Consider the following 10,109-nt stretch of genomic DNA (forward strand, 5'->3'; position numbering starts at 1 on the left):
CTCCCACGTGCTGCAGGGGGGGGGCAGCAGCTTTTTGAGCCTGAAAAGGGAGCCAGGAGGAGGCAGGGAGCCAGGCGGCGTGCCGCGGTGGCACCGTGCTCAGGGTCCCTCTGGGGGCACAGGGAATTTCGTGACACCCCCAGACGGGCGGGGAGGTGCCATCAGTCACCGCGGCGGTGGGGGGCACGGAGGTCTCAGCGCTCCCGGGGCCGAGCCAGGTGATGTGTGGAGGTGGAAGGCAGCGAAGCTTTTCCAGAGCCGCGGCCAAGCCCAGGCGCACGGGGACGCTGCGGCAGCTGAACCCAGATTTCCTGAGCCAGCTCCCAGTGCCCCGGCCCCGAGGCCTTGGCAAGTGGCGTGCTTCAGCAGCGGGTCACGAGAGCACCTTGTCCCTTAGTAACTGTACCTCCTCTTCCTGTTTGAAGTGATAAACGAGCTGGATGGCCTGGCCAAGGGCCCGGAGATGGAGCACCGGGCCGCAGGCTATGCCCGCCAAGTGCAGGAGAGAGCCAGGAAGTCCATCGAGTTCCTGGAGGAGAGGTTTGAGAGCCGGGACAACTGCCTGAGGGCTCTGACCAGCCGGGGCAACGAGCTCGAGTCCATCTCCTTCCGCAGCGAGGACACCACCGGGCAGCAGGTGAGGGGCATCAGGACCCCAAGGGGATGGGGACACCGAGGCCGTGCTGCCAGCGCACGCTGCAGGGCTCTGGAGGGTTTTTATCCTCCTCGGGGGGGAACCAGGGGACCCCATCCCATCTGAGCAGCCAGAGGGCAGCCCGGTCCCTTTGCAGGCTGTGTTAGGGCTCGGAGCAGCCCTGCGACACCATCTCCAGGGCGGCGTGGAAAGGAGGGTGGTGGGGCTGCAGGGTTTTTTTCCTTCCCAGGGTAACGTTGCCCTTTTCTTCCAGGGAAACAACGATGACCTGATCCTGTCCTGCTGCCTCCACTACTGCAACGACAAGGCCAAGGACTTCATGCCCTCTAACAAAGGTAGGACACCCTCACAGCCCCTTTGTCCCCCTCTGCTGCAGCCCACAGACTCTGCTCGCATCTCTTTGGTGGCCCCTGGGGCTGATCCCTCCCACATTTTGCCTCTTTCAGCACCAAGGTGCCACCTCCTGCTGCTGCTCAGCCCCTGGCTGTGCCCCTCCTGCTGCGTTTTCAAACGCCCACCTCTGGGTGCACCTTTTGGGACTCCCCAGCCCATGAGGGGCCCCCCCCCAACACCCCCAGAGCCCATTTCATGGTGCCAGCAGTGCCATTAGCAGGAATTATCCCCCAGAGCATGCACCAAGCCCATTAAACCTCTCGTCAGGTGCCTTTTGCTCTCTCCTCCTTCTCCCAGAGCGAGAAGAGCAGGCGCAGCTCCAGCGCAGGGCCACCTCCTGCCACCATCGCTGTGGTCCCCGGGCTGTGAGGCTGCGAGGGGGACACCGAGGGGGACAGGAGGCTGAGGAGGCCAGCGAGGGCTCCTCCCTGCGAGCCCCGGTGCCTCCTGGCCCGAGCCGTTCTCCTCCTGGCGCCCACTTGGCATCGGCAGCGTGTGCTGGGACCAGACGGCCCCAGGGCTGCTGCCAGGGCGGTGGGGATGGGAATTAGATCAGCAGCTGCCCAAGAAATCAACCCGCATTTGTCAGTGCGAATTCTTAGCAGCTTAACTTGTCAGATTCACAGAGAAACCGTCACCAAATGTTTATGTGCAAATGATGCTGAATTTTGAAATCATGTGGATTATGGCGAATGGGGCCTGACAAGCTGACAGCCTCTGGTTTGTAACAAGGAGGCGCGTCACCAGCTCGCAGCAGAGGATGTTTATTGTTACACATTTCTTAAAGTGTCCGCACAAAACCTCCCCGATCCTGCTTTCGGCAGCCCTCGGCCCCAGCCCTGCCCTCCCGCACGGCCACCCGAGCCCCCGGCTCCCCACGGCCGGGCCCATGCACCCCTTCCTCCCACCGCCTCGGCCCCGGCACCGTGAGCGCAGCCCGAACCTTCCCTTCCCCTCGGCCTGCCGCTCCCGGCACAGCCAATCTGGGCCCATGTTGGGCTCCCATAAACTCTGTTTTTTCCATTCCAGTCCTGGCTCGGAGGCACTGTGTTTCCTGTGCTCATAGGAACAGTACTCTGGTCACAGGACCCAGCTGCTTACACATACCCCATATGCTTCCCCTGCTTCGCACACACGTAAGCGGAGCTCCCACATCCCCAGCCCGGCGCGTTGCGTGCGGGGCAGCTCATCCATCTGGGGGCAAGATCCTTCCAGTTATTTCTCAGGCTTCAGCTCTTTCTGCCTGTCTGAGCCTCCGCCAGAAACGCCTCGGTGTCGGTGGCTCCTCGGAAAAGCGCCTCAAAAAAACAAAAAAACAACAAAAAAAAAAAAACAGGGTTCGGGTTTAGATCTCGTAATGAGATCGCCAGAGTAACAGCACCAGCTTCCTGCTGCAGCCAGGGTCGCAGCCCGTCTTCCTGGCTGGGGGCAGAGCTCAAAAATCAGCCCCGAGCCCCTGCAGGGGGGAGAAGAAGGCCTCGGAGGTGAAGGGCTGTCTGCGGGGAGCTGGGCGCACCGCCGGGGTGCCGGGTGGCTGCGCTTTTTGGGGTGCTCGTTCCCCGTTTTGGCACAGGGTGGGGGCAGCTTGGCATGGGATGGGCACGAGGGTTGGGGTAGATGGGGTCCGGGCTTCACCCCGCTCTGTCTTTTTCCCCCCTCCCCAGACGATCCCATCCGTTTGCTCCGCGAAGTGGTGCTGCTCACGGACGATCGGAACCTGCGAGTCAAAGCCCTGACCCGCAACGTGCCGGTGCGGGACATCCCCACCTTCCTCAAGTGGGCCCAGGAGGGCTGAGGGGGCCGAGGGGGGGTCCAAAACCCCCTGAGTGAGTAACGCAGCGCGTCTGCGCTGGGAGCCGTGCTCCGGAGGCAGCCCTCACCGTGCGCCACCGCCGCCTTCCAGCCCTCAACGAACAATAAAACGCCGCGTCTTCAACCACCCCGGAATGGCCGTGCTGCGAAGGGGGTGTCCCCCCCCAACGCCCCGGGGGGGGCAGGCGAGCTGGGAAGGTCACGGCCCTGGATGGTTCACGCGGAGGCTGGGACGCTGAGGGTGCTGCCCGCCGGCCTTTCGGGAGGCGCTGGAGCAGAGCCGGAGAGCCCTGCTGCCCTCCGAGGGAAGCTTGGGGTGCGCCCGTGCCGGATCGCCAGCCTTTTGCTTTGGTTTGCTTGGTTGCAGAGAGAGCTCTCGAGTCGTGTGGGGTCGGTGTCGCCTCGGGTTTGGAGGGCAGCGACCGGGGGACACGACGGCGCAGACTTTTGGGATGGCTCGGTGTCGCTCAGCCCCACCAGCGAGGCTCCCCGGGGTGCCCCGGGCCTGCCCGCGCCCTTCGGGGGTGCCACGAACTTCAAGGGCAGCTCCCCCCCTGCCGGGTGCCCCGCTCTCGCCATCGTCCCTGCCCCAGCCTCCTTGTCCTGCACGTCCCCGGCAGCACCACGTCCCCTGTCCCCACCCCGCGGAGGGGGACGCTGCCTGCAGAGGTGCTCGTCCTCTCTCTGCTGCAGGGTTTTGCTTCTTGAGTTGCGTTTCAGCCGTCCCTGTAGGTTTGCTGCAGGTGTGCGCCCTGCCTGCTTTGCGGGGAGGGGGGCTTTGAACACCTCCGATCCCCCCCCCCAAGCTGCTTTCTGTCCTGCTCCCCTCCCACCCCACCATTACCTGTCCCTGCCCCGAGCCCCGTGTCCCCACACCGCTCCCTGCAGACACATTTTTCAGCCCAAGACTCGGCGTGAGCCCGACGAAACCCTCCGAGTCCCTGAGGACCCCAGGACGGGCTGCGCGATGGGGTCCCATGGCAGGTCCCATCCCAAGAGCCTGGGCAGCGCCTGGCCCCAAGGCCAGCTGTGGGGTCCCCTTTCGGGTCACCCCAAGCCCCACAGGGACACAGGCACCTTGTCACAGGGCTCTGCACCTGCAGGTCCATCCCGCACCGGGTGGATTGGGGTGCTGCCGAGCCCCTCGGAGCCACGTTGTCACCAGCACCGTGGCACTGCAGACCCAGAAGCCACGAGGGAACGTTTTCCCATGAACTGGCACCCCCTGAGGCTCTGTCAAACCCCGGTCCCATCAGCGGAGGGTGGGACTGACCCCCCAGGGCCACCACGGCCGTGGGAGGGAAGCGTCAAAGGTGGCAGAGGAAGCAGCAGGACCCAGCCCGACATTTTCCTTTCCTGCGTGGGTGGCTCGGACCTGGTGTGGAGCACGTTCGAGCAGGAAGCCCGCTGTCACCCCGTGCCGGCTGCCTGGCCCCATGGCGAGGACCAAAAGGGGGTCAGAGCCTCGGCAGAGCGTGGCCCTGTGGGGCAGCACCGCAGGCGGGCAGGATTTGTGCTCCTGTCCCTGCACCATACGAGTGCCACGGCCTCAACGCCGCTCACGGCAGTGCCTGGCAAAGGCTGGGCTCAGCTCAGGCACGGATCCTGCGCAGGACTTTGGGGTCGCCGAGCAGCGCAGGCGCTGGTGCCTGCAGGAGGGCGCACGGAGAGGTGGTGGGAGCAGCGAACATGAGCACCACGGCCCCGATTGATGAACGTGGGCGACGGCTCTGCCGTGGGGCCAGCCCACACCTGCGCTCAGTGGACTTCACCTTCTCAAAGCTGTGTGTTTGAAAGGTTTGTTTCTAACAGTTTCACCCTGCGAGGCCACTCCTAGGTACGAGCAGCTCGGAGGGACGCGCAGCCCCGCTGGACGCCCACCCCGTGCCCTGGGACGCTGCGCGGAGAGAGCGGAGCCTGAGCGCGCCGGGGCCAGCCATGCCAGGCTGCCACCCCGCTCCCCGTGGGGAGCCCGTTTCTCGGGGAGGCGGCCGCGTTTGGGTGATTTTGTCAAGTTGGTTTTAATCAGTTTTAGTATTAAACACTTGTCTGTGCAGCCCTGGTGTTCTGTTCTCTCTCGGCGGGCGCGTTGCGGCAGAGATTTGGGGCGGGGGGGACACCATGGAGGGGACGGCAGCGGGACCTGTCCCTGCTTGCAAGGATGTTGGTGGCTGTCCCATCCTGTCCTGTCCTGTCCTGCAGCTCACCCCATGAACCAAGGGGGCTCTGGGGCACACCAGGCAGAGCCCCTCACCTCCCTCCCACAGCCCCATGCCCCCCGGCTGTGGGGCAGCTCCACGGGCACGTCCCAGGTCCCCATCCCAGCCCCACGCGGCAGAGAAGGACGCGAGGCTTTGCGTGTTAATGTCACTTTATTGCTCGTTCCGTTTCGACTATAGAAAAAAGGGCGAGGAGCCCGTGTACAAATCGGACGTGATACAGACCCGGCCGGCCGCCCCGCAGGGCGCTTCCAGCTGTGCTTTGGGTGCAGCTGCTGCCGGTGCTTGGCCCCCCCTGAACGGGGCACGGGTGCCCCACGGCAGCTCCAGCCGGGTGCTGGTGAGCCCCAGGGGCACCCGGGCAGCCCGGCAGGGACCCAACCAGGCTCCCCCTGCCCATCCCCAGCTGGGAACGGGGACCTGGGGGGGGCCGAGGGGTGCGCCATGGGCAGGAGCAGCCAGCGCAGGCTAAGGCACAGTGGCTGCGAGGCTGGGGCCGGTCACTGCCCCGGGGCCTCGTGTGCAAAGGAGAGGAGGGGGCGCGGGGAGGGGAGAAGCTTCACATTAGCCCCAGGCAGAGGGGTCGTGGCCCGGGCCAGGGGTAAGGGAAGGGGGTCCGGACTCGGAGGGGGGCACCAAACAGAAGGCACAAGAGGGGTGCTGGGGCAGCGGGGGTGCCCCGTGGGGGCTCGGCCCCCTGTCAGTGCAGCCCAGCCCGGGGCAGCTCCGCGCCTCCCTCCCCAGGGCCACGCTTGGCTCTCCCCATGCAGCTCCCGGCCCCCCCTCGGCCCCTTCCCGTGGCCCCGCGCCTCCCCTGCCCACGTCCGCGTAGCTGACAAACCCGAGCGCTTTGTCTTTGTCATAAACTCCTGGCCCGGGCTCCCCCCCAAACCCGACCCGACCCAGCTGTGCTGGGGACGGGGATCTTTGGCAAAAAGAGGTGAGCGGCTGCCGGGCTCGCCCCCCACCCCAAGGACGGCGGCTCCCCGGCTGCCCCCGCGGGTCCCGCAGCCCCACGGGGCCCCGGGCATCCCTGATGGCGAGGCGCCTGCTGGGGCAGGGCGCAGGGGCTCAGTCTGTGACAGGCCCTGCCCCACCTCCCAAAAACACGGGGTGGCCGCCGAGCCGCGGGGTCAGGGCCGGGAGGTCAGTGCCGCTCCGGATCCAAGAGCATCGCCCGGCCACGGCCACGGCCACGGCACGGACCCGGCCGCCTTCCCTCCCACCCCGCGAAACCCTTCGGGCCCCTCCGTCAGTCCGTCCATCCCCAAGCTCCCCGGGGGGAGGCCGGCGTGCACCTCCCCGCCTTGCTCGCCGCTCCCGGAGGCCGCCGGCAGCTCGGAGGCATCGCTGCGGCTGCGATGGATCAGCTACTCACGGGCCCGCGGCGGTCGAGGCGGCACAGTCCGGGTCCCGTCGCAGCAGAGCCGAGCTCCGGCGGGTCCCGCCGCGGGGCCGGGGGGCTGCCAAGGGCGTCCCCGTCACCCCGGGGTGGGGGTAGAGACGGGGACGGCCCCGAGGTAAGGAGCGGGCTCATGTCCTCCAAAGCCTCGAGGCTCAGCCCGGCGTCACAGCTTGTGCTTCGCCTCCCGCCCCAGTCCCGGGAGCCGCCGCGGGGCTCGGCGGTGGCGGCGAGGGGGGCGGCCGAGCCACGAGGGCAGTCCCTGAATTATCGGCTGCTCCCAGGCGAGCTGGGGCGCCCGGCGCTCTTCGCAGGACACGCCATCCAGCCGGCCCGGGGCAGCTCTCATGGGACCTTCTGCTACGAGCGAGTTCTCCGGGGCCGGCGGCAGCGCCGGGGGCCGAGCACCCGCCACCTCCGCCCCCCAGCTCCATGCGGGGAGGCAGGAGCACGGGGAACCCCACGGGCCCCCCGGCCGGGCCGGTGCGGCCCCCGGCGGGCGCTAGGGGGGCGAGTAGCGCTCTATGGTCCGGGCGGCGTCGGCGTGGAGGTGCGGAGCCTGCGCCAGCACCTCGGCCGCCTTGTCCTGGCTCAGCCCCAGGTGCTCGGCCGTGAACTTGGCCAACGGGTAGAGGCTCTCCATGGCCTTGGGGTCGCTGAGGAAGTGCGAGGTGTGGGAGAGCAGCTCGGCCGCCTTCTCCTGCTTGAGCCCCAGCTGGTCGGCGGTGAGCCGGGCCATGGCGTAGACGCTGTCGGGGAAGTCCAGCTTGGCTTTGCCATCGGGGCCGGCCGCGTGCATCTTCATGTGGCTGATGAGGTTGCGCTGCTGGGCGAACTTCCCGCCGCACACCTGGCACTCGTAGGGCTTCTCGCCCGAGTGGATGCGCATGTGCTCGGTCAGGCGGTACTGGCGCGTGAAGCGCATCCCGCAGGCGTCGCAGGCGAAGGGCTTGAGGCCGAGGTGGCTGCGCATGTGGCGGGTCATGGTGCCGCGCTGCGTGAACTTCTTGCCGCAGATGGTGCAGGGGTACGGCCGCGTCAGCCAGTGCGTCTTCTCGTGCTGCCGCAGCGTGGCCGGGTCCTTGTAGGACTTGTCGCAGGACGAGCAGCGGTAGGGCCGCAGGATGTCACCCAGCCCCGGGCCACCCTTGTCCAGGAAGGGCACGGCCTGCTCCGCCGCCGCCTTGTGATACAGCTCCTCTTCGTTGTGGGCCTCCACGTGGGCGTTGAGCTGCTCTGAGCTGGGGAAGCCCTTGCCGCAAGGGATGCAGACGTACAGGTTGTCGCCCAGGCTCTCCGGCTCGTAGCCCAGGTGGTTGCAGTAGCGGTCCAGCGCGTCGCCGGGCGAGGGCCCCTCGCTGCTGCCCGTGTCCTCGCTCGTGCTGTTATCAGGCTCCAGGTCGTTGCTCTCCACGCTGGGGTACCGGGGCTGCGGCGCCGCGGGCGGCGACTCGGCCTTTTCCTCCCGCTCCAGCTCCTTCTCCGCCTCCCCCTCGTCCAGGTAGGGGCCCAGGGGCTCGTGCTTCATCCAGCGGTACATCAGCTCGCGCCCATCACCACGGGGCAGGGGGGGCTCAGCGCAGGGCGGCGTGCTGCGGAAGGGGTCGGCGGCGTGAGGGTGCCCCCCCGGCTCTCCGCCCGGCGGCGAGTCCTTGTAGGAGGCGGGGTGGCCGGCCAGGAGGCCGGCGCTGACCGGGGGGCTGTCGTGCCGCGGGGGCAGCGAGGGCTCGCGGGGCTCGCCGGGCAGCAGGCGGTCGGTGGGCAGGAGCTGGGCGGAGGGGCCGGTGGGGCTCTTCTTGGAGAGGTCGAGGCCGCAGGGCGGCGAGCAGTGGCGCTCGGGCGGGCACAGCCCGTGGGGGTGCAGGGGGGTGCCCTGCGAGGCCGAGGCGTAGAGCTCCCCGCACTGCGTGTTGAGCGGCGCCGCCGGCTCCACGGGCGGCAGGTCCACGGGCCGCGGCGTCCCCGAGTAGCAGGCCTGGATGACCGGCGTGGCGGCGCGCAGCCCCCGGCCCAGCTTGTAGGGCGCGTAGCCCCCGCGCAGGTGGCAGTACTTGCCGCTGCGCTTCAGCTTCTTCTTGCAAAGCGCCACCAGGCCGGGGATCTGGAGGTAGCTGGCGGCGGCCAGCACGGCGCCCAGGCTCTGCTCGCCTCCCGGCTCGCACTCGGCCAGGCGGCCGGTGTAGATGAAGTCGAGGATGAGGCGGAAGATGCCGGGGCTCACCATCTCGTGGTCCAGGTTGAGCAGGTTGTCGTGCACCACCAGCGACTTGAGGTAGGCGCTGCTGGCCGCCAGGATGTTCTTGTGCGCGCGGAAGAGCGCGTTCTGCACCACGATGATCACGTCGCACAGGAAGCCCTTGGTGCGCTGCGTGTTCAGCTGCAGCAGCAGCTGCCGCGAGTGGCTCGGCACCTCCATGGCGTCCAGCATCGCGCTCCTCGCCCGCCGCCCTGCAACACACGGCCCCCGTCAGCTCTCCGCCGCCAGCCCCGCGCGCCCCCGCTCGGGCGCACGGCCCACGGGTTAGGGGTGTGGGGGGGGAGCTCGGCCACCACGTCGGGGGGCTCAGCCCACGCGTGGATTGAGGGGGGGGGCTCAGCCAGCACCTCGGGGGTCCGGGGGGGCTCAGCCCCAGCCCCAGCCCTAGCCCCGGCCCCTCTCTCGCCGCCGCGTCCCGGCCGCTCTGCGCGCCGCCTCGCCCGTTGCCACCGCTTATATCGGGGCTCGCTTCTCGCCGGCCGGGGGGGCGGGGAAGGGGGTTAAAACCCCCGGAGGCATTTTTGGAGAAAGTGACATCACCCGCGGCAGCTTCCAGCACCGCGCCGCGCCCCGGCCCCGCCGCCCCGGCAGCGCCCCGGCCCCCAGCTCCCACCTGCCGGCCCCACCGGAGGAGATGGACGGGGGGTACGGAGGGAAGTGGATGGGGGGGGGAGGAGGAAAAATGCCCGACCCGGTGCCCCCCCGAGCAGCGGGGAAAACCGGAGCGGGGCCCGCCCGCCCCCCCGGGGCCGCCTCTCGCCGTTACCTGCGCCGCGCCGCTGCCCCGGCTCCCCGCGGCGCCTCCCCGGCTCTTATGCGCCCCGGTCCCGGGAGGCGGCCGGCCGTGCCCCCGGCGCCCCCCGCCCCCGTTTCCTTTCGCCCCCCCGCGAGGTGAGCGGGGGGACGGCCGGGGAGAGAGGAGAGGGGGGCGCGGGGCGGGGGGGTGAGGGGGATGCAGGGTGTGGGGGGGACAGACCGGGACCTCCCCTCCCCGCCTCCCCTCCGGTGCCGGTCCCCCCCTCCCCTCCCCACTCCCCGCCGCGGTGGGTGCCGCCGAGCGGGGCCGGTTTTTTTTTTTTTTTTCCCCTTTTTTTAATTTTTTTTTTTTTTTACCTGGGCGTCCGGTGGCCTCCGCCAACCAGCCGAGGTCTCGGTGGACTCTCATGGCTCAGCCCCGGGGGGGGCGCCGCCGGGCGCTGCCCTCCGCCCGCCGCCGCCGCTCCATGCCCGGCGCTCCCGGCCGCCCGTGCGCCCCTCGGAGCGGGCGGCGGCGGCGGCGGCGGCTCCTCGGGGCTCCCGGCGCCGCCAGCTCGGAGGTGAAACCCGGGCTGCGAACTCCCCCTGACCCCGGCCTGAACTCCGCGCAGCGCC

The 10,109-nt window shown here is 69.0% G+C and overlaps 2 protein-coding genes across 6 annotated transcripts in view; one reads left to right on the forward strand and one right to left on the reverse strand.

Annotated features, from left to right (window-relative positions):
* SMG6 (SMG6 nonsense mediated mRNA decay factor) overlaps positions 1-4,916 on the forward strand; it is a 110,687-nt gene extending 105,771 nt beyond the window's left edge. For all 4 annotated transcript variants that reach the window (XM_072025997.1, XM_038165710.2, XM_072025999.1 and 1 more), the window contains 3 exons: positions 426-637; positions 909-990; positions 2,713-4,916. In XM_072025997.1, coding sequence (XP_071882098.1) covers positions 426-637; positions 909-990; positions 2,713-2,843 — 425 coding nt within the window. In that variant the 3' untranslated portion in view covers positions 2,844-4,916. The remainder of the gene's footprint in view (positions 1-425; positions 638-908; positions 991-2,712) is intronic.
* A 297-nt stretch (positions 4,917-5,213) lies between these two features.
* On the reverse strand, positions 5,214-10,109 carry HIC1 (HIC ZBTB transcriptional repressor 1). Of its 2 annotated transcripts, none has more exons than XM_027472113.3 (2): positions 9,852-10,109; positions 5,214-8,929 (listed from the first exon to the last, which is right to left on the reverse strand). In XM_027472113.3, exons 1-2 carry the CDS (start codon positions 9,901-9,903, stop codon positions 6,984-6,986), a joined length of 1,998 nt encoding a protein of 665 aa, XP_027327914.1. In that variant the 5' UTR covers positions 9,904-10,109; the 3' UTR covers positions 5,214-6,983. The 2 variants fall into 2 exon arrangements, with proteins under 2 accessions (XP_027327914.1, XP_071882103.1); XM_072026002.1 differs by lacking the exon at positions 9,852-10,109 and adding an exon at positions 9,505-9,648.

This window comes from Anas platyrhynchos, chromosome 20, assembly GCF_047663525.1.
Source record: "Anas platyrhynchos isolate ZD024472 breed Pekin duck chromosome 20, IASCAAS_PekinDuck_T2T, whole genome shotgun sequence".
NCBI classification, from domain to species: domain Eukaryota; kingdom Metazoa; phylum Chordata; class Aves; order Anseriformes; family Anatidae; genus Anas; species Anas platyrhynchos.

What these genes read in the sequence shown, in the direction of transcription:
- HIC1 (XM_027472113.3), bottom strand. Translation starts at nt 9,903, where the DNA reads ATGAGAGTCCACCGAGACCTCGGCTGGTTGGCGGAGGCCACCGGACGC. An exon ending in GGAGGCCACCGGACGCCCAG is followed by an intron (nt 8,930 to 9,851) that starts GTAAAAAAAAAA and finishes CGTGTGTTGCAG; the next exon opens with GGCGGCGGGCGAGGAGCGCG.